General features: G+C 48.7%; 1 protein-coding gene across 2 annotated transcripts in view; it reads left to right on the forward strand.

The window, feature by feature from the left end:
* Positions 1-21556, forward strand: part of LOC135896955 (uncharacterized) — a 55060-nt gene extending 33504 nt beyond the window's left edge. The window contains exons 1-2 of one of the 2 annotated variants that reach the window (XM_065425506.2): positions 19612-19743; positions 19895-21556. In XM_065425506.2, coding sequence (XP_065281578.1) covers positions 19729-19743; positions 19895-20857 — 978 coding nt within the window. In that variant the 5' untranslated portion in view covers positions 19612-19728 and the 3' untranslated portion in view covers positions 20858-21556. Of the gene's footprint in view, positions 1-19611; positions 19744-19894 lie in introns of those variants that run through there. The other variant, XM_065425505.2, reaches the window with a different exon arrangement.
* The last annotated feature ends 1668 nt before the right edge of the window (positions 21557-23224 follow it).

Consider the following 23224-nt stretch of genomic DNA (forward strand, 5'->3'; position numbering starts at 1 on the left):
AAAGAGTGTTCCTTTCACTGCCTGGCTGGTTATACAGGAAGATTTTCCTTCCCCATGAATAATGTGAACCCGATTTGCCGGTCGTAGCTAATTTACGCCAATCCTCACTTTTCAGCAGAGTTTTACGCACAGACGCTGCTGCCCTGCGAAAGCGCTATATTGAACACTTCACACTCTCACCAATTAGGCACTTAATTATTAGTTCAGATAATGTTTTAAATTACTATTTCTTTAAGCTTGTTAGTTTTTTTTTATTGATATGATATAAGGAGATGTTGGCGCACAATTTAAGGCGCCGGCTACTCCTCATCTCTTGAGTGGTTCCATCATATATCGTACAGGGTTCAAGGTTACATATCAAATAGTCTTTTCACACAAGCACCAGGACTTATCACGCAACGTTTCCACTGGAAGACTATGACGTAAGGAATACATGGTACATACAATATACAATGTAAATGTCTCCACACTTATTTAGATAAGAGTCTCAAAAGTACAAAAGATACTGTCGCCTAATAACACATTGTCTAGTCAGCGGGTGGTACATAAATCGTGTAAATGCATTATCACATACAGTCTCAACAGAACAGTCAACATAACATAATTCACAAACAGTAGTTCCTATGGCTATTACTTTTCGCCAAGGTAGGAAGCAAGGAAAACAAGCGGTGAAAGGCAGAGAGGTTAAACAGACTAAGTGTTCGGTTGGATAGGAGGACGGGGTAAAGTGTCACGTCGCCTTTGGAATGCCGCGCACCTCAAGCATGATGCGCAGGCTGGCAGGGTAGTCCAGGGTTGCGGCGCCGAGTCCAGGCGTGGTTACATATGTCAACAAAATCGGTGTGGTGAGTGAAATTCGCGGTTTCGAGAGACCTCACACGGAAACATCTAATGCTCGGCTCATGGTTAATCGTGTATAGTCATTTTCTTTATCATTGGCATGATCGAAAAATGTTGGCCCGCTAAATTTATTTTTAAGGGTGTATTAACGAAAGCAAGAACAAAGTGACAATATTCGGCCGGCTTGCGCTGAATAGTGGCAGAATCTAGAAGGACCATAACCAGAAAAAATCTGCTACGCGTTTACTCTGAAGAATGTAGACGCGTAGACGTGACGAAATATTCGCGTTCCGCAAGTCCTCAGTATAACTTTCGCCTCTGTATAACTTTTTTTTTATATACATCGCGCTGGGTTCTATTTTGAGCTCAACAGCCCACGTCGTTTTAAGTATTCGATGCACAAGCAGGCAATCCACCGAGACAATGTTGCAATGACGTGAAGAGCAGACGCCTGATGACTCACCGTGTTGCATGGCGTTAAAGGAGAGGCAGAGGTCGTGACGGGGTCTGATGTTCCCCGGTACGGAGAGCGAATAGCTTTTTTTGAGCTTCCTCCCGTTGAAGAAAGGAAAATGTTGGATCTGGATAACAGTGTGGAAGTGAGAGAGTTACCACTTTCACTAAAGGGCGCAACACATGTCACTAGAGCTCCGAAGCTTGGCCTCGTCCGCGTAATGGAACCGTTATTGGATTCGCAACACCTGAAGGCTACGAAGCTTGAGTGGAGAACGCTCGTCCCTATCTTTTACAGCTTAGGCCGGAGCGCGAGATGTTTTGGATTGTGCCTACCAAAGTGGCCAGTGATACGAGTTAGGGAGGAGATGCAGCATTAGTATGCCCTGGTAGGTGACGCATCCTAGCACAGGGTTTGTTACCCTGCAGCACTGTAGGGAAAGAAGATGACAATATTGTGAGACAAGAACAGAGGAATAAAACAAAAATATAAAAGAGAAAGGCCTAAGTGTTTATGCATGAAGGTGCACGCAAAGCCGCCATCATAGTCAAGCAGTCAGCATGTCCTTAGGGAGTGGCCTACGCATTCCATACGCGTACATTCGATAGGGTTTTGTTCGTTCTACAGGCCTTGGTCAGATCTTGTTCTTTACAGGGTGTTTCATTTTGCGAAAGACTTGAGTGAAAAGGGTTAAAAGAACAACATATGCGCTCGCGGGATTAAGTGAAATAAGGTTACAACAAATCCTGAAGCCAAATCGAGCAATGGGAGGTTATATATATATATATATATATATATATATATATATATATATATATATATATATATATATATATATATATATATATATATATATATATATATATATATATATATATGTATGTATGTATACCACCTACGTGTAGGCGTACGTGCTAACCTGCAGCAGTTAGTGCAGTCCTCTAGATAGTCGGATGACGTCCCCGCACGATTTCACCGGGCATGGGCAAGGCGTCTGCTTGAGTGTCGGTACCAACTTTCATTACAACTCGGTCAGTAGCGTCAGACGTCAAAACAAAGCCTGCGCCAACCTCGCATACTCAAGCCACTAGAGTCTCAAGAACTGGATATCTGTCGTTAAGTTATGAACCGTGAGCAAAAGATGATGGACGCAAAAATGATTCGTTATCAGAGTTGCGATCAAAGAGACTCACTGTCTGTATAGAGATGACATCCACCCGCTCCCGAAGGTATATCGCATTTTTCGTTGGCATCTATGGAAAAGTCAGGGCTAAGCTGTAGTAGTCTGTGCCGACTACAGGCCAAAAGAAGTTTGGAAGTCATCGTGAGCTGCCTCTAGCGAAGCATCGTGCTGATAATAGTCTCGTTACTTCTCCTGGATTCTTTCGGCTTCAACTGATCTTTATTCATTAGCCCGATTTCGATTACAAAGGGTAAAGGCACTTGCTCTCCGAACCATGTGAGCTGACTTACGGCACGCATTAGCACTTCTGACAGACGCGCAGATTTAGTTTGGCGCAGGGAAAGTGTCGTTCGGGGTTCGTGTCTATCGCGCACACTTGGGGCTTCCAGTGGCGATCGCTGCAGAATGCACTCGCTAATGAGTGCGTTCATCAAGCTCCCTTTACTCGGTCCAGCTGCGTACTATCGCCTGCACAGCAGCGTTTTAGTGGTAAATTATGAGATGTTTAAAACAAGGGCTTCAGTACAAAATTGCAGCTACTGTCAAGTCTGACCTGTTTAAGCTCACGAAGGCTTATCTCATACACGTGAAACGCGGATTCGCGCATTCATGGGTCCCTCTTGTTTTCTAAAATTTAGGATAAGAGATTCGGTTTTCTTAACTCCGTTTAACTGACGGAGTGATTCAGTTTACTATAATGAACTTTATTGGTTCTACAAGAGCTTTCACAAGAGCAGCTTTTACAAGATATTCTGTTCAACGTTTGTAATAGCATTCGACATTCCGAACACTCTTTTTTACCATCATTGCATTTATTTTCGAATTACATTTCGCTTTGCTACGTAATATAGAAGTGCAAAAGCTTATTTTTCTGTTTATTCATCCCTCACGTTCGCCTCAGACCCTGAGGTCTCCGCAGTGTAGGTAGCTCTGAAACGTCAGCACATTCAGGCCCCATGATAACCTTTACGAGATAGAGCAGGGAGCGAAGAAAAGAAGGCAAAGGAAAGAAAGTAGTGGAGAGAGAGAGAGAGAGAGAGAGAGAGAGAGAGAGAGAGAGAGAGAGAGAGAGATTAGACGTGAGAGTCCCGGAGCGAAGAATGGTGAAAACTGGGGTGTTGACAGTATGCGGCGTCTGCGTCCAACGCAACTGCACGCTGGCGCAGTCAGTGAACTGGCCCTCTCCCACAGAACGCTATAGTGCACTCCCTGAAAGTGCCGCTACATTTGCCCGCCAGACGCGCACGTAAGCCACCGCCCGCAGCAAAGCTCTTAGGCATTATGTGCAATTATTCGCAGCCGCCTTTCTTCGCACTCCATGGTGGACGTGCGAAGTGTGCCGGCTGCGCGACCCAGGTCGGTAGCGGTGCGCAAAAGCCGAGTACGCGCCTGCGTTATGAAAACCATGCAGCACTGTGGAAACTAGGGCTCCTATCTAGTAATCAAGGGCACGATTTAGAATGCCGTGACTTGGGCCATTGTTGCTCCAGAATTAGTGTACCGCAGTGACAGCGGAAGGAGACGCTGCGCTTGTGTCGTCTGAGTTTTTCTTTCGTTTTTTTATACTTGTAACAATACGAACTATTCGCAAACCTGTCGGTATAGGCTTTTCAACCATTTGATCTTGTGAATTCTCGACAACCGCGTGTGATGGTGTCAGCGGGCAATTCGAGTCGCTTTTGTCAGATTCCACAGTGCTGAAAACTCGTAGCATTCGTGGCGGCTGTTCGCATTTCCTCAGTATACTGAAAAAACTCTCGTAAAGGGGATTATTCCTCACATTGTCTCCACACGCGCGGTAGCTTAACTATCGAGACAGAACGGGTACGCCCTGTGATGTATAGCTTATTCGGACGGAAGGGTGTTGCGACGGGGGGGGAACAACAACCGAGCGAGCATTGAACCTCGCGTGGTGGCGTTGAGGGCAGCTTCGTCGATCCGGCCGCTAATTGGACAACGCCGGCCCAACTTTAGGGAGCTAGGCTACGGTGTAGAACGGGAAATGTCGTGAGCGCATGCTCTGGGGTTTAGCGTTGCCGCAAGAAGAAACAAAGAAAGAGCAGATGTTCTTCTCCGCTGGCATGCGCTCCGGCATTCCACAAGTTCAGGCGTGGTCCCTGCAGGGGGCGCACGTGCGGTTGGCGCACGGCGTGGTGCACGGGAAAAACGCGCAGCTGTGACTACGTTCGCGAGGGAAGACAGGCTCGGACGCGCACGGCTCGGGTGGTGGCGTGCGGTTCGACGCGGGCGGACGTCCGTCCTGGCCCGGGCGCTGCGCCTACACGCCGCCGCCACGGCGCCCAGCTCTTCTCTCCTCCGCTTCCGGCTTCCGAACGGAACTGGATTCATGCACCGTTGGCGTCCAGTGCCGGTCGCCAGGCCGGCACGCGATGTGATTCGCCCGCCTTCCCTTCCCTTCCCTTTCATATTTTTTTAAAAAACTTATAGCATGCGCTCACGCTGGCCAAATGGAAGCCCGGGAAGAGGCATGTGTCTAATGCTGTTTCTTTTCTTATTTCTTGTGGTTGCTTTTTTCCTTTTATCTGAGCTTCCGCCATATTGACTTTGTCATCACATAATATAACCTTCTGTGTAGTGTTACGTTTTCATTTTTCTGACTTGTCTATTACATTCACTTCGAGAGTAAATCATAAATTACTTATGTGTAAGCTGTCCTTACTTTGGATCCTAATCTACTACTATGGCTCGAGTGTTTTCTTACGAATCACTTTCTGTATATTACTATTAATGACCACGATTCACCACTATCTGATGTAACATCTGGTGTTCCTCAGGGTTCTGTTTTAGGTCCGTTACTTTTTCTAATTTATGTTTATGACTTGCCTAACTAAGTACCTCCATTAATTCACGTATATGCAGACGACTGCGTTCTTTACCGCGAAGTCCGTGACCTCAGTGATGGGCAGGCCTTACAAGCCGACCTTAATTCTGTCGCAATTTGGTGTAAAACTTGTAAGATGGAACTTAACGTTAGCAAACGTAAACTAATGCGCGTTTCACGTGAGGACATTTGTCCGTCCGTCTTACAACTTAAACAATATTTCACTAGAAACAGTATATTCCTATGAGTACTTAGGTTTTCTCATATCTGTTACTGTGACTTAGAAACCCCACCTTCACTCTATAATCTTAGGGTATGTTCGGCGAAACTTCTGTAAAGCAGCTGCCTCTCTAAAAGATACTCACGTATGAGACACTCGTTCGATCAAAATTAGAATATGCAGTTTCAATCTGGGACTCTAACCAAGCTAACCTATCTCAAGCCCTTGAACTTGTCCAGAATAACGCAACTCGTTTTATCCTTTCTAATGATGAAAAATATCTTATCATTGCCATCGCTGTCCTTATGGCGAAAGGCTTTCTGTCTTTGTCTTTTCCGTTAAAATTTGCAATCACACGTCTTTGAGAGACCAGCTCAATTCAACACCCACCTTCGTCTCTCGTTGACACCCCCCCCCCCAAAAAAAAAGAAAAAAAGAACTCGGCTGCATTTACTGCAATACGAAGACTTTCTCTAATTCTTTCATGCCGCGCACATCTACAGACTGGAACATGCCGGCTTCTATTGCATCTGTCACCGACAGTACAGTTTTTTTAAAATGCTTGTTGGATTATTTTTCTTGCGATACTAACGCCTGATATATTTATTTTTCTCGTTCCGATACGTATCATATACATCTGCAATAAAGATAATATATTTGTTGGCGTGGTGCACATTCACTGGGCACCTTACAATATGTATGCCTCTGGCGTGTTGTTAACCGTTGGCGTTTATTTCTTTATTTTTTTTCCTTTCGGTTTACTATATAATATATTTTAATGTCTGGCCATCATTACTATTTGTTATAATTAATATTTTCCAGTGTTATATATCTTAATACATGTGTAATGTTGCCACCTTTCTGTTCTACATTTTCAATAGTTTTTTAATCGTTACCCCACTCCTCTCTTTAAAGCTTCGGTTATTGAGGGTAATTATAATAAATCAATAAATAAATAAAGGACCCGCCGCTGTTGCTTTGTGGTTATGGTGTTGGGCTGCTAAGGACGAGGTTGCGGGATCGAATCCCGGCCACGGCGGCCGCATTTAGATGGGGGTGAAATGCGAAAACATCCGTGTACCTCGACTTAGATGCACGTTGAAGAAGCCCAGGTGGTACAACTTTCCGGAGTCCCCCAATAAGGCGTGCCTCATAATCAGATCGTTGTTTTGGCACGTAAAACCCCATAATTTTTAACACTGGCTTCAAACGACCAACAGACCTACGTCAGTGAACAAGCATCATTCCGTTGACACTCTTCAATACGTCAGTTCACTTTATAAAAAAAGAAATAGTGCAACATGTCATTTCCGAAATGGCACTGTTCGACATGTCAGCTGTTACACTGTGCATATACGAACGTGCGAACAGACGTATAGCCGAATTCTCTAGTGGGGTCGGCTATGCGTCTCGTTCAGGGAAAGCACAACCAAAAGCACAAGAAAAAAATTAACATTGATGATGACTGCAGGCAATCAAACGCCAGGCACATTTGCGAAGTTTAGCGCACGAGTGAAGAAGGGCACGTAAGAGACTAAAATGAGGGCAAGAGATACACGCAATTTTATAAAATAGTATGAAAGTGCACAGAAGTGTCTGAAAACGCGCACAAAAGTTATATGAACATTTGAACCACGTGCGCAACGTTCTTTTGCAAAGATTTGGCATAACGCAATCTTGGCGTTGGACTAGAGGCACAGAAAGTAAGGCATGAACACGAATATCGCATTCTGGAGTCACAAAAATAACTCGCTTAACGCGGGCAGCTTGATGCTCTCCTTGCAAACAGAAGAGCCATTAACAAGATAGGATAAAAAAAAGCCGTTTCCAGGCGTAGTATACTCTTCTTACATATGAGTTTACATCGCTTTCCGCATCAATGTTGCTCACTTTTTCTTTTTTCTTTCTTTCTGTTCTTTTTTTTCCTGCTGCTCAACGCTAATGCTCAAAGCGGTTCGATGACTGCAATATAACTTAGCAGATGCTAACGGTCAGCATTCACTTTAGCAGCTATAAGTTGTAAGCACTTTTGCTTGTACTTAGGTGATGATGTCATGAAATGCCTTCCATTAGTGCCGTCCGCACGCTAAACCATCAGAATAATGGGTCTGAAGCGCTGCAGTGCTTATACTATAGTACCACGCTGTAAATGCAGATCTAGCAAAGAAGAGAATTTTTTTTCTGTTTGTCTGCCTGTGATATGTTCGACGTATACCATCGAGCTGGCTTGTATGGTATATGTATGGTATAGCACCGGAACCTCGCAGACCCAGAGTGCCGCCGCTACACGGAATGAGTGCGGTTCGTATAGAGCGATACCCTGCAGCTCGAGTCGCATTATTAATGCGGCGCGCAATCTCGCCCTGATCACGGTGCACCGTATGAGACCATATAAGTGCATGCGTCCACGCGCAGTGTTATATCTACATCCCCAGTGCCGCTCTAGTCAAACGCGTGGCGTCGTAGCTGATGCGGCTAACCAATCATTCCAGAAAAAGCATGTTTTGCTGCGAGAAGTCCGAACGCGCGCACACGTTCTCTAGCTCACCATACGAGTATGAAGCAAATATAACAGGCAGATATAGGCTTGCATTCTGATGGATCTTGCTTCACTTCTTGCTGGCGCTCGAGAATATTGCCGCTCGCTAATTATGTCTAGCAGCGAAGTCAGTTTGGTTAGGGGCACATGCGACACGTGGACAGCATAGGGCAGTAGCAATCACAACCGTTGTCGTCATTGTTCTCTCCTCTCTCTCTTGCTGTCACCCTTACTAAGTCAGCTTTTACTGTTAATTGTTCTCAATTGTTCTTATTTTACTCATGCATCTGCTATCAATAGATATGTTATTTTATTATTTTTCTCTCAGGACGTTATTCGCAAAAGGAACAGTTAATGCTTGATTCTGACGCAGGCGCTCAAGCTTGATGACACCGATCTGGACAAAACATCCTATGTGTTCACGCACGAAAGCCAAAGGAGAGGGGATTGGAGGGAATGTTTTTATTTTCGCGCGCGTGATGCCGGCACAGCAAGGAGTTGCGGAATAGAAATGTGCCGTTCTCACTTATCCAAAGTCTCGACTGAAACATATTCCCATACCGCTTTCCTCTTAATGGCTCCCCCTTAGCAACTTTCGCTTCGCCGTTCGGGCGCATGTTTCTCGACACCCGATCCGCTTCGGTGAATCCTGATATGGGCACATTCCGATGTCGGCCCGCTGAATGTTTTGGCAGCATGGAATCGCGTCGCTCCGGTCAAATTCCGTTCTGCACAAACGAACGTGCCACAGGTACATCGGGATCCTCGGTTACCCCTTCGCAAAGTGACAAAACCTAGACCCAAAGCTGCACGCAGGCCACAACCGGGCGATGACGTCAGTGGCCGTCTATTCCGCCAGCGGTGGCGCGGGCGTCGCCGCGTCGCTCGTTGTATACATTAGCGAGTGGGCGACGAGAGGGCGCGCTTTGCCCTCCCGCGCTGCGCTGCGACAAGCCCTGTCCCGTACGCACGCCGGACTGGTTGGCTTCTTCTCTTTAGCTTTGCCTGCTTGACGATTGCGACGGGAAATCCGGCCGTTCCGCAACGGTTGGCAACTATGCGCCCTGTGCCAACCCCCACTTTCCTTTCCACCTCGTCCGTATACTACCTCACGAAAACAGTGCAGCGCTTCTCAGTCTGTGGTGCGGCCTGTACATTATCGTGGGAGCTAGAACTCGCTCGCAGCTGACCTGCCGGGTACAAACCTTTTTTTTTTCTTCGCAAAATGAGCGGTCGTCATAGGAAGGTGTCGTGGTTACCACTCCTTTTGCTATCACGATATGTAAAGTTGCTCGTTCTCACGAACCGCTTTTGCGTACGAACTTAGACGAGAGAGAGAGAGGGGGGGGGAGGAAAAGTGATAAGGGAAATGTAGGGAGGTCAATCAGGCTGGGTCCGCTTGGCTGTCCTTGAGTGGGGAAGGAAAGAAGGGAGACAGAAAACAAAAGATTGCCAAGCAATCAGAACGCGTAAGAGCGTCCTGAAACGATACATTTTGCCAGTCTTTCCAATGGAGCTTAACTGCGAGCAGCTTTGTGAATTCGTCCTCTGAGTGGATGGCGACAGGTCCAGGCTTGCGCTGCGTTGCACTGTTTTTGTGGGAATACTCGCGCGTTGCACGAGCAGTGTTTGTCCCGGGACACCCGATCTCGCACCGAATATGACGTGGGGGTGGACGAGGGAAGGGGATAGGGGCTGATGCTCTCGTGACGTCAGGCGACTCAGCGTACACGAACACTGTTTGGGCTTTGAATGAGATTTCCAGCGGACGCGTCGTCTCATCCGCCGCTGAATTGGCGAGGTTGCTTTCAATGGCCATTCCCAGAAACGAAGGATGAAGCGAGTCTGTCTCTGCCTTCCGGTTACGCGACCATTCATTCATGTGGCCGTTTTCGGCAAATCCTTTCTTTGCATATTTTCATTAAGCGGAACTCTCGCTGTTCGGTCGTTCATTCGCTGTTTTCTTTCATGCGTTGGAGACTTTCTTTTTTAACATTTCTGCAAGCTCGTTCGAGCGTAGCGTTTTGTCTTGCGCTGAAATCCCGGATGCTAGTTCTGTTGCAGGGTCACGGTTGTGAAAATAACGGAAAGACTGTGCATGTATGGCGCAAGCGTGTTATTGTCATGCCCCCTCAATGAAAGAAGAGTTCTGGTTCGCGCATATAAAAACGGGAAATCGTTTTTTTTATCTTTTTAGCAACACTTCTAACCATCTGCGATTGTAATGTATTTTCGCAACACAGTTCGTCACGGCGTTGCTTTCGCCTTCAACGCAGCCAATCACAACTCGTTACTTTCGGAAGTTCCTGTGCCATTGTGTCGTGCTTGCTCACTTTTTCCTTTGGTTCTTTCTCCCTCCCGTCGTGAACGTCACTCTTGGGAAGACGAGAGTTCCTGCGTGTGAACGTGTTTGCTCGGTCAAGTGGTCTCTTCTGGCGCGCTCAGTAGAAGACAAAATGACCATTCGCGGTTGTTACTTTCACACTGTTTCGCTAAATATGTATACACTAAATAGTCTGTATAGAATTAATGGCAATCCATATAACGAGGTTGGAAGCAATGGTATGTCAAGGGACTCAATTAACACAATGATAAGTTACCATGCGCAGAGACGAAGAAAGGTCCTATAAGTAGTTAACTGACTAAACAGCTGCCCCGACAACAAAAACAAGAGCGCGTGTCACAGTTTATTATGCTCACTACCAGTGGCCTTGAACAGCATTATGTGATGATACTTTTTTGACCCTTACTTACTACAGTCAACGCTCACAGTTCAAAAAGTGAGATGACTTAATTCAAGTATACCGGCCCAACTAGGACAGAGAAAGCTCTTTATTAAAATGCAGGGAATTCTGCCGGCGTATATGTAAGCGCGTACGTGCCACTCTGCATAGGGAGGAGGGTCAACGAAAAAACTTGGGAGGGGGCGAGAAAGGGGGAGAGAGGGGAGTATCGTTTTGTGACTTGCTTAGTGTGTAGCTTAACTGCGCCCTTCGCTGGATGTAAAACAGGACAGTCCTACAACACATGAACTTCCTTCATCTGCCTCAGCAGATTGAGGTTCGAGAGCTTCAAGATTAAGTACTCTATAGGTTAGTTTGTTGTACCGGGTGTACAGGCACCAGTGGTTGGTGTGGTTGAGTTTGTCTTCAATTCGGTAAGAATTAAAAAAGGCGTAAATTAACGTCGCTGGAAGACTCGCACACCGTTACAGAGCGAGCATGTGTATCGTGCCCTCGTCAGGTAACGCTCGCCGCGGCGATTCTGTGTCCGTGGAGTTCTGTTGCCATGCGCGAAGTCGCAAGTTAGTATTCTGATCGCATCGGCCGCACCTCTGTTCGCACAACATGGGATTAAAAACAAAAACAGCAAGCTATGTTACTGATATCTGGGAACCAGTTTAGGAGCCCCAGTCAGTAAAATTTAGAGAACAACTCCGCTTCTCAGCGACGCCCCATAGCAGCCCACAGTGCTGGTTTAGTGCGTTGAACGACATATTGTTATCATAAAGGCATCTCTTGCAGACAGGTAGAATATCAGCGCATGTGTTAACGGTAAAATGCGAATTCAGGCTATTCTATCTGGGATTAATAGGAAAAACTCCATCCGAGCAGGTTATGGTATTGTGTGATACGGAGTCTATCGGAGTAACAGGATGTGTACCAAGCGGAAACAGCAGTAGATAATTGGGCAGAAGGGTGACATTAAGAAATTATCTGGCATGGGTGTGTTAGACTCAGGCAAGACAGGTGGTAACTCGAGGCGCCTCGAAAAAGGCATTTGTCCTGCTGCAGCGCGTTTGATCAGGGATGCCGATGATGGCGTCATGCAGAAAACGGGGTTGGAGGTTTAGGCGAAGAGGACGGAAGTCCACGTTATGAAACGAATTTCACCACATTCTGTTCGCATAGTCCCTATAGGGTTCGGTCGCTGTTCCTCTTGCAGGTAAACGATATCCGGGGCTTCGGTGTATGCGAAAGCATACATATGACGCAAATAAAAGAAACGCTTTGTCTTTCAATTAGCTTACGAAACCGGTGTTTCCTTCGCACGGGTGCTCTTTTCCGTCTTCCAAAGGTTGTCGCCAAGGCACCGCGAAGCTGAATAATTAAGTTGCTTTTTTTCTTCTTCTTCGCACGGACGTATCTTTAGCGCATGCTCGCTCCAGTATTGGCAATTACCGATTATGACTCGAGGGCGTAAAACGCCTTCCGCCGTTGCACACACGTCTCGCTGTTGTTCGTGTTTTTCTCCGAGGCTCGTTGGAAGTTTCCGATAATGACTGCCGCGCTGAAACGCTAAATGGCAGGGTGCGCTCCCCGCCACGCGCGCGAAATCATCGCTCGATAATTCCGTTGCGAGACACTCGTGGTGGCTCGTTAGTCGATGGATACCCCGGGCCTTGTGTCCGGAATTTCATTATCCCGGCCGAAGAGCAACACGAGAGCGAAGCATTTGTTTTTTGCGAAATCCCGAGCTACGCCTCGCGCGCCGCCGTCAGGCCCGGAAATTGTCTTCGTTCTGAATCCTTGTTTCTTGTTCTGAGAGAATGATCCTCCCTGACGACGCGAGGAGTTGGCTCATGGTGCACGTGTGATTGTGCTATTATTTGCGTAATATCGCTGTACGTTATAGCGAGCTCGTTCTGCGCAATTTTCTTTCTAATTCTTGCCATTTCGTAAATCGCAATCCGGCCTAGGCAACGAAAGGCGAAGGTGGGAGATCTTCGCACAGAGGTTACGTTTTAAAGAGAGCAAAAATAAATGCTAGTTTAAACGCATTTTTCTTTTATGGCACATCTGTTGCCTAATGCCGCAGTTTAGTTGACAATAGGCGAACAGTAGTAACATGCAGATAATTCATCTCGCTCGCATTCTGGCACTTGTGAGCCGCATGCCTTCTCAAGACCGCCGTGACCAAATTACATCAAGGTTGTGTGTAGACTGTGCGAACGTATGCTTTTTTAAAAGAGAAGTTGCCTATTCTCCCCATTTGCGGGTCGCTGGTTGCAATTATGCAACACATTATACGACTGCATGTGTGTTCTAATGGACAACTCGGGCCACTTGGGCATCTGCAACTGCGCATGTGGCGAAGGGTATGCGAAAACACTCTTGCCCGATTCCGGAGAAATGGTATGCACCACTGGTTTTGTGCCCAAACAGACAATTAGTACAGAAGAGGTGAAGAACAGAAGCAGCGGAACGCGAACGAGGAAATTGAATACACAAAATGGAACCAGTGCATGCTTTGAGCAGGGATCGTTAAGCTGCAGAAAAGTGAAATAGAAAACAGAAATAGAAATAGAAACAGAAACAGAATACATTTCAGTGAACAACAGAGAAAGCTTCGCTTATCACCGATTCCCACATTTGCGTGGGATCCACCGAATTTTCTTCTTCTACACGGATTGCGCATTATACGGCCCCAAAGTTCCGTTCGTATTTGTCAATCCGTAGGAAAAGAGAAACTAGGCGCAGTTATCCCCCGTCCCGAAAATTCTGGCTGCCATAACAGCTGCTCAGGATGCACAAGCTTTCTTATATAGGATCTCCATTTCCTATACGACGAGTCCAATCTGTCACCAGCAGCTGCCGTTCGTAATTATGAGTCCTCACCTCAATCTCCTTGCTAGATGTTGTGCTGGCTTGTTGCTTCCGTTTTCTTCACGTCCCCGTCAAATTCAGCGTTTCAATCTCCATGGCCCCAATGCTGGGCTTTCAAACTGCGGCACATTTCTGGCTCGCACGGCGTCTGCCTCAGTAGCTACGCGGCAACGCTATGCGTATTTGTAACGTTTTGCAATCTGCCATTGTTTATTCAGCGACTTGCATTCTGCAAGCAAAAACTCAGTGAGCCTCAAAATAACATGCACACTTATGCGAGAAATGAGAGCGCCGGGTTTTCTTGCGTGTGTTGTCTCGCAAAAGGACCCATGCGCAGCCGAATCGAGAAGGCCGAGCTCTCGTTGTTATTCGCGCGCCTGTCGATAAGAATGAAGCGCGAACACATGCGCACGCCAGAGAGATTTCGGCAGTTTCGTAAACAAACTGACGGTGATCTTACTTTTCTGTCGTTTTCCCAGCAGGCGCCTGAAATTCTACGACGTGACTAAAAAAACAAATAACGAGAAAATGGAAACACACTTGCCTGTATCTGTCATTGTTCTTTTTTGTTATATTTATTAGTTTTTTTATTATAATAATTTTGTTATCTGTTCCACAGATCAAAGTAACAGAAAAGCCTCTGTCTTTAACACTATCCATCTAGGCAGGTTGTACTTGCATGCAGTGTGAACGAAAAAAACAAACTTAGTTGCCACAAGGTCACAAGTTCGATTCCCTGCAGCGTTCTCACCGATCAGAATTTAAAAGCATCGTATTCTTGTATTCGCAAGAGGTCAAAATTAATCCAGGCACAACCACTGCGGTTGTCTATGGGGAACTAGACCTAGAAACATATGGCCGTGGTGCAGCCTTCTAGACTTTACCTACTACCACAGCTTATTCAGAAAATCCGCACGTGTGATGTTATCGGTCCACCTGCGGTTAGGTCGTACGTCTTCATCAAGTACCTAAGATGCGGTAGACAAGCTTTATTTTATTTAGTGCACCCCCACTCGAATAGAATGACCGCTGCTGGGTTGTTAAACCCGTGACGTCGCATGCTCTCCAACAGAAATCTATAGCCACTGGGCCAGTGCGGCGGATCCCCTTCGAACTATCAACAAAACCTTCGACAAAAGCTTTCTTCTTTCTTTCTTTCTTTTTTTTTTGGGGGGGGGGGGTGTTCGTGTTGTGTAAACCTCTACCACAACTTCAGATGCGGGCAAAAGTCATCTTCGCCTGAAAAAGCCGTGAACCTTGTGAGAAAATCCCGGGTCCGAACCCCAGCTTGCTGTTTAGGGCCACACCTGCACCTGTCTCCGCTTTATTCTTCTACGTTTGTGCTGTGGCTGCCACTTGCCCGAGAAGCATCACTCGCGTGATGCCACACGATCCACGTGTGGAACGCCAGGTTTCCGGCATATTCGACTGCACCGCCTGGACTAATCCCTCCGACTACGCATTCCATCTGGACTTTTCTGAATTGAGACAACTGTTCTCTGCCGCCTGGGGCGGGCTTGGAGTGTCTTTTACGAATACATTCGCTTGCCGCATCGGAATGGCTGACAGTGCTGCCTGTCCAGTGCAGGATTGCGATATCTATCTTCTGGTTAACCTCCCTGCGTTTCGTATCTCATTTATCTCTCTCTCTCCCTCTCTCTCTCGTATAAAACACGTTAACACTCGTTAAAGAATTATTAACCAGAAAAGAAGGACAGTTCTGTTTTCATCCACGGTTTCATATTTCGTATCCGCAACCTAACTTCTCTCATAAGACATAAAGGAAATAAGACAGCGAGAGGACGCGTCGATTCCTTGCACCCCTCCCTGCGAGTATTTCCGAGGCCACCGTGTTTACACAAGTCCGCACGAAAACCCTGCTTGCTTTGTGTAGACATTGTTCGCACTATTTTTTCATCACTCCCAGCGCACGTGCCATAGCATTCGCGGTGCATATTCGATACGTAATGATTCAGCACAGCTACTCAACCCTACTTGCTAGCCTCTTAGGTTTTGGTACCTCCCCCCCCCCCCTTTATTTTTCTTCTGCAAAATAAATGTGTGCTTTTTGTTTCTCTTACACTATATTGTGAGTAGGCGCTCAAAGCATTTTTGTTTTATTTTACAAATGAGACGATATTTCTCTTATAAATTTCTTCCAGCTGTTCTTCTTCCTTTTCCTTTCTCTTTTTTTACCCCCTATCGTTCCAAGTCTGGAGGAGCCTCGCGGGGCTCACGCATCTGTGCAGCCCTCGTCGTCGGGGTTGCTGCACTAAGCTTATTGCATGCTGTCAACAACACTATCCTCTTACTAAAGTGCGTATAGCCCTATTAGTGCCTCGGCTAATCCCTGGCACCTCTCGCCGAGTGGCTTCGGTGACGTGATCCGCGTACTTCGGACAAGGACTGGCGCACTCGTGACCCCAGCTGGTTCGCGACAAGGAGGGCCTTTATCGCCGGTAGCGGCCATCCCTTGCCGCGGTGAAACGACCGGCAGAAAATGGAGCAGTTCTTCGAAAGTGCGGTCACTTTCGCAGAGAATCGTTGCAGCCCCGCTGTGGCACCGAGGCGGGGCCTAGCTCTTTATGGCAACAGCCTAAAGAGCTGGCACGGCGCGCGGAAATCGGGTGTTAAAAAGACTGGAACTTTCGGCGCCTTGGCGCACCGGTCTATACGCGTGATCGTGGCGGCGTCTTTCACGCGTTCGCGCATCGCACCGCGGCAGATGCGGGCCGTCTTTTCAAAAGGTGCGCCGTGTGGGTACACGCCCCCCTCCCTTCGAAACAACGGCGCGCGGTACCCCTCTGTTTCTTCAGAGCGGGGACGGACGCGCGCGCGACTCATCGACCGGCGTGCCGCACTGTCTTTAAAGATGAAGCGGTCTACGGGAGGGGAGGAGACGGCAGACCGGAAGCCACAGTTTCCATCTGCGGTCGGCGGGAAGTGCCGCGCGTTTAACGAGGATTCCGCGTACAGCGGCGGAATATGGTGCCTGCATGTGCTCGAGCATTGCGCGAAAGTGGGCAGGACAGACCTCCTTTCTCTGCGCCACCCCCGCCACCATCCTTGGGCGGACTCCCTCCGTCGACAATTCCCTCGCCTCCTCTCCGGTTATGACCGGCTGTGCGCAACTGACTTAGTTTCCGGAAGTGAGGAAGAAATGAGAGCGTCGAAGAACAGAGGATCAACAGACGGTCTGGTGCGAAGGGAGGAAGGCGGGAGTGGCGGTGCGTACGGGACCTTTCTTTCTTCTCTTTTCCTTCTCCACAAACACGGTTTTCCAGCCGTTTATGGTGAAAAAAAAAAAACAGAGCGGGCTTCGAAGGCCAGCCGTGGCTTCATTTCCTGTTGCCGCCTCGCCCTCGGTCACACCCGCAGCGCGGTTGCGTTGCTTGTCTCTGCCGAGAGCGGATACGTGTGTCTGTGTGTGAGTGGCCCGCTTTCGACGCTCACATGCTGGCCACCCATCCTCATCTTCCGTTTTTTTGTTTTCTGTCCTCGTCCGCTGGTGCCGTTTTCGCAGAATCTGCGAAGTCCCCGAGCGAACCGCCGACACTGAGACTGTGAAGACAGGGCCCTCTCATCGCGGCTGGCACCGCCCCGCCCCTCACCGAATCCTCTTTAGGTTTTCTTTCTCGTTCGCCGAGACGAAGACTCATTTTTCTTGTTCCAATCGGATCCGCGGCACGCCGCTAACACGCCGTTCCTGCGGCGAGCATGTTGCCGCGTCTCTAGCACGCGTTATTCTTTTTTTTTTTCGACGATCGAGTTAGACCTTTAGGTATTTATTGGAAGCGCCGATGAGACGGACTCTCAGCACTCCCCTTTTACCGGTAACGCGCTCACCTCCTCGGTCCACGGTTTGGCGCCTTCTTCGCGGGAAATGGCCAAAGTGCAAACGAGGTCATCCGCGAAAGGCAGCTTGTTACCATCGTGACAGTAACGAGGATAGAGCACCGATAGCGCCAGAGAACACACCTAGAGTACTGGCCATTGCGCTGTTTCTTTCCTAGAAAAGGAGAAGCGATGCTGTGCAGAGAAAGCGCTTCGTTTCGTGACCGTGCGTGGTGCGTCATTAGGAATGTGTAAGATCGCAGCGGGATGCGTGGAGCGCATGGTGGTGGAAATCCAATTCCTAGACGCCCGAGCGCGTTTGTCTTCCGTTTTAAAGCTGGGGCTTTACCGTCGCCAGAGTTTTGCGAACCCTCCCTTCTTCATTCCAGAACACAGTAGCGCGTGAAACATTATGTTCATGTGGCTGCTAGATAAGCAGTTTCGCGCTGCTCGGTAAAAGAGGTAGAAAAGTGGTTCGTAGCGCTCGCTTCAGACCGGTGACTTCCCCGCGCTTTAATGCAGCGTTTGCTGCGTGCAAGCCCTCGAGAAGGATCGGTAGTAACAATGCACTGAAACTCGCCGCTCGCACGAACTTTCTTTTTTCATAGCACAACTTTTCACCTCCCTTCTACGATTGATTAGGTGATCCTTCTCAGATGCCAGTTGTCATGTCGCAACTTCGTTTCTATAATGTCGGTCAGGTGTCAACGTTGGTCACAGTTTAATTACAACGAGCGCTTCGTTTCACTAAATCTAGGAGTGAACGAGGGGTGTGTGCGAAAGAGGCACAGAAGTGAAAATGGCCTTTGAGCGGGGGAAAAAAAAAACCGCGAGAGGGAAGGGAAAGTAAAGCAGAAGCTTCGTCTCCATGGCGACCCCCGAGGTCGCAGCGACGGTGTAAATTGCCTCACCGCCAGCTAGCACACGCGTCATTGAAGCCCGTGCTCCTCCGGCCGCATCGTGGTTATCGCCCTCCGCACGCTCTCTTTCGCGCGAGCCTTTCTCTGGATGCTGCTTGTGCTGTTGTTGCTGCAGGAGCTAGTCACTTCGGGAAGCCCGTTGCCGTTGATCCGGGATTTCTCGCCCACCACATTGCTGGCCCGTCGTTTCCATCTGAGCGCTGGCGGCGGCTTCCAAGTTGTGGGAGGCCTTGATGCGCCCCGTATACGCCGCCGCCACCCAAGCAGGGCGCGAGGGGAAGGGCAGGTCATCCCTCAATTGAGCCTCCTGCCCACTTCACTCGTGCATCGCACCGGGCCCAGATGGCCGCCGCTCTCGCAAGCGTCTTGACGGCGACCGAAAGCAGTTGGTTGGTTCGCCGCTTCCATGAAGCTCGTCGCTCGCTTCCTTTTCTTTTCGGCGAGCTTCTTTCCCAGCAAGTCCTTGGGCCACTTTTGAGCGAGCAGGCCCAGGCATGCCTCGTGGCTGAATTGCGCGGATGGGCACTGAAATCTCGCCAGATTCGCAGTCTCGTGCTACCGCCGTACGACGTCCTCTTGTTGCTCTTCGCGGGAGGGCGAAGAAGACGCGTCTGGCGCTTAGAGACAAATGCCCCTTCCTCCCCCCCCCCCATCCCTCCGTCGTTGCTTGCACCATCCTCATGCCACCTCATACGCATGACTCAATCGTGCGTCGAGAGTGCGAGCGGAGGAGGAGTGTCGCGTACGAGTACGAAAACAGGGTGATGCCATTGTGGGAGGCAATCGTGGCAGCGTGAACCCCTTTCAGGCCGGCGACCTCTGAATGAGACGGAACACTTCCTTTCAACGAACAGTTAAACTAGATGTGTGTATGTACGGCCTAGGAGGAGGGCATTCACAATAGGTTGCAAAGTGCGATGCACAGACATCGCTTGAGGCCTGAAGTTGGCTTAACATTTTTACCATTTTCACTTCTCTTTAACACTGCGGATGCATAGACAGCTTCAATATGTATACCGCCATAGCGGTTTCTCTTTCGCGTTCAATATTTCAATATCGCACTGACGTACGTACGATCTAAACCAAGCCGTTTCCTGCAGTTTCTTCCTATTCGACAGGCGTAGGTCGACTACGGGTTTCTCGACACTATCAGATAAGTTTAAGTCTGTAGCCGTCATTAAAAAGTTCAGCTTTAAGGCTCGGTTCATGCGCCGCAGTATATGATTCGTTAAAGCTGGACGACGCCTATATCACAAGACGCGGAGAGCACCCCGCCAACAAACATAATTTATGACTGGTTTACACGTATGTCATTGTTTTCTCATATCAGTGATAGCCTATTCAAACCTTACATTTTCTTTGTTCCGTGGTGTTATTCAGTTTTATTTATGAAATCGTTGCAATGAAAGTGCATTTTTCCTCACTGAACGGCCATCCTCGTTCTTTGTCCACGCAGTGCCCGTGCCTGAAGAGCCACCCTGTGGTGATGCCGCGTTCGTTTCCGGAAGAAGTGCACCAGCTGCGCTGCCAGGAGGGCCCCGAGGCCGGCACGGTCTCCAGTCTGAAGCTGCACGTTGGCAAACTGTTCCGGTCGACGTCTGCGACGACCGCCAACGGCGCCGCGCCGCCCAGTCCCTCGCCGCCATCCAGTCAGACGTCCATACCTCCCTGGAACCCGGCCAGGCGCATTGTCACCTTCGTCTGTCTCGTGTCGCTCATCTGCACCGCCATCATCGTCGCTGTCGTGGTCGCGGCCGTCCTGCTGTCGCGCCACATCGCGCACCCGTCGCGGCAGCAGCACCGTTACCGGCGGCTCATGTCCGACGTGGCCGTGGACGTGGTGCCCAAGCCGCAGGACCTGGTCGACCGCACCAACACCATCGTCGTGCACCGCAAGAACCCGACCGCGTGGCAGTCCCAGTCGCGCCAGCTGCGCTCGCTGCTGGACAGCTACGCCGTCGAAGGCGGCTCCCGCTGTGAGCCGGGCAGCCGCTGCCCCTTCCCCGTGGGCCTGGTCAGCGACAACTGCAGCGAGGCGGACTTCTTCGGCTACCGGGAAGGCGCCCCGTGCGTGGCGCTCGTGTTCCGGCGGGCGCCGGACTGGACGCCGCAGCCCCTGGCGCCCTCGGACCTCGCGTCTCCCGCGGTGCCGGACGAAGTGCGCGAGGGCTACGACCCGGGTCTGCTGTACGTCACCTGCAAGAGCGAGCACATCAGCAGGGACATCGACATCCGTTACTCGCCCTACCACGGGTTTCCGCTTCGCTTCTTCCCGGCCGCCCGGCATCCGCCGATGCTGATGCTGCACTTTCCCAACCCGCCGCTTCGCACCGAGATCTGGGTCACCTGCCGCTTCTGGGCCAAGAACCTCGACCAGTCCAGCAATGGGAAGGTGACCTTCAAGCTGCTCGTCATGTGAGCTTTTGAGACGACTAGTGCTACACGGTCAGGACCCATGCAAGACGGAGCCGTTGACGTTGTCCTTGGAGTGACCGCCTCTCCTCCAGTCCTCAGAAAACCAGTGAATTCGCCGCTGACGTCGGCAGTGAGCAGTTTTAAACCTCTTGGTGCTCGTATGTGCACAAGCAGTGATCCTGCCGGAACAGCATGCGCGTCAGCATAAGAGTGTGATACTGCTGAGAGTAGCTGGTAGTCTTTGGTGCGCCTATATAAGTAGCGAGCATATCGCTGTGGTCTCGGTTGCGTAGCCACTGTGGACAGTTACACTCAAGTGCCGGCACCCTCGCATAACTCTCGTCATCATTGGACTTCATCAGTGAAATGTCACCTGCGTTTTGTGCTTGTCATCGTCACGCGCTGCTTGCCGCTTATGAGACTAGAAACGTGCTTCCTCGTGAACAAAACTGAATGTACGCATGAATATGTCGCAGTGTGTACGGAGTGCAAGAACATTCCGTGTGTGGCCGAATTTAGAAAGCACTAAATGGCGCATGACTGCGAAGCAGCGATTGCCCATTTACCGTGTTATCGTCCTTGCATAACAGTGGCGTTTCTTTCTTACTTTTATTTATTATTTTTGCTTTCTGTCACCAAGGTTGCTGCTTGTACAAATGGAATAGAAACCAGACGCAGCTCCCGATAAAAAAAAATTGAAGAACCATGGCACCTATTCAAAACAATGCCATTGGCCCAAAACTACCGACGTGGCTAATTTTTTTTTCGTTCGCTACGACAACCTTCACGCTGACCTACAGCGAGGTAGATTAATTGTACCCTGAAACACGGATACCCTTGCGCATTTGTTCGAGGTCCTAATGTTTCTCTATTAATTTATTATAAACATTGTTTTGTTAATTGTAAGTTATAATTGTATATTGTGCGGCGTGATGCAGTGTAAATATGTATTCTGAGCGTTCATAAGCCTTCAGGCTTAACTCGAGTGACCAAGTTCGTAGCCTGAACTGCACGATGCAGCAGAAACCAACCGTGGATGTACGGAACATGCATGTCTTGCGAAATTCCAACACGGCGTTTTGATGTGTACTCCTGTGTTCGCTACCACTTCCACGACGTGTATTCGGTCCGCGAGAAGAAACTCTTTCGTGGCTGTAGGCCTGGGCCGAAGCATCTGCACTCTATTCTTGTATGAAAGCGCTATCTAGTGAACGCGCACGAAAATTTCCAATCTATTGTACTTCCGTTATCACAGTTTACCGCACCATTTTCTCTAAGCGTTTAAACTTCTTCACATGACGCATTCGTCACTGTCGTGTGTCGTACAACGTTAGGACCCTCACTGCCTGTGCCTTTGAGTGTCCGCCTAGTGAGTGGAAGAGTGGAAAGGTCACTGCACTCTTTTCTGGTAGATATTTTTCTTAGTAATGTTACCAAACTACCCGATGAAGCAGTCATCAGCAGTCACATGAATGTTGACCACTAATCTCGGAAAGGCTTCGTCACAAACCTCTCTCCCAGATTCTCTGATGATTATAATGATGATGAGTATCCCTTTTAAATCAAGGTAGTGGCACATGCGCCCGAGATTGTTCTTTAATATGTTCTGTTTGAGAGCTGTGCAGAGGTCATGTCTTTCGTTTGCAAAAGATGGGCAGTATCACAGTAGATGTTCTATAGTTTCCTCGACACCGCAGGCATTGCACTCGGCGCTATCTTTTAATGAAGAGAGAAAACATCAAGCAGAGATAGGCGATATGCTGGGCTGCAAAATATGCAGTAGAGAGAAAGAGAAAGAGAGAGTCTCTTTAAAACCTGATTAGCCCGACAGGATAGGGGAATATTTGTCGCCGCTCCGTTTCGAAGGGGATGGCGATAAAAATCATTCTCATCACATTTTATCGGGGTGGAGTGTCGAGTGATGGAACGTTTCTGTGCTACGGGAGCGAGTCCTTCAATTCAGCTAGGTCGCGCGATCTTATCCAGTTTCGCCACCGTTGTGACAACAAACGTTAAAATCACCGCATTTGGCCGCTGAACAACCGGGTAAACGTAAAAGAAAGTTAAAGTTTTCTTGTAGCCTGCGCATGTTTCGCAGGACGGGAATGCACAGTTTTACCTGCGGATACTTTCAAGCTACGCTCGCTGCAGCGGAGGCTTTGCGGCTACAATGTTTTCTTTTTAGCATGAGACCGCAGCTTAATTTCTCGTTGCATTACAAAGGAAGCAAAGTGCTAGAACATTCTTGAATTGTAACCTCGGTGTATGTTATACAACTTCAGGGGGTCAAAAATAATCGGATACCCATGGCGAACCCAAACTGAGGCTTTGGAACGTTGGCGATAATGAATGGGACCTAAAGGCTCAGTGT

The sequence above is a fragment of the Dermacentor albipictus genome, chromosome 3 (assembly GCF_038994185.2).
Source record: "Dermacentor albipictus isolate Rhodes 1998 colony chromosome 3, USDA_Dalb.pri_finalv2, whole genome shotgun sequence".
Taxonomy (NCBI): Eukaryota; Metazoa; Arthropoda; class Arachnida; order Ixodida; family Ixodidae; genus Dermacentor; species Dermacentor albipictus.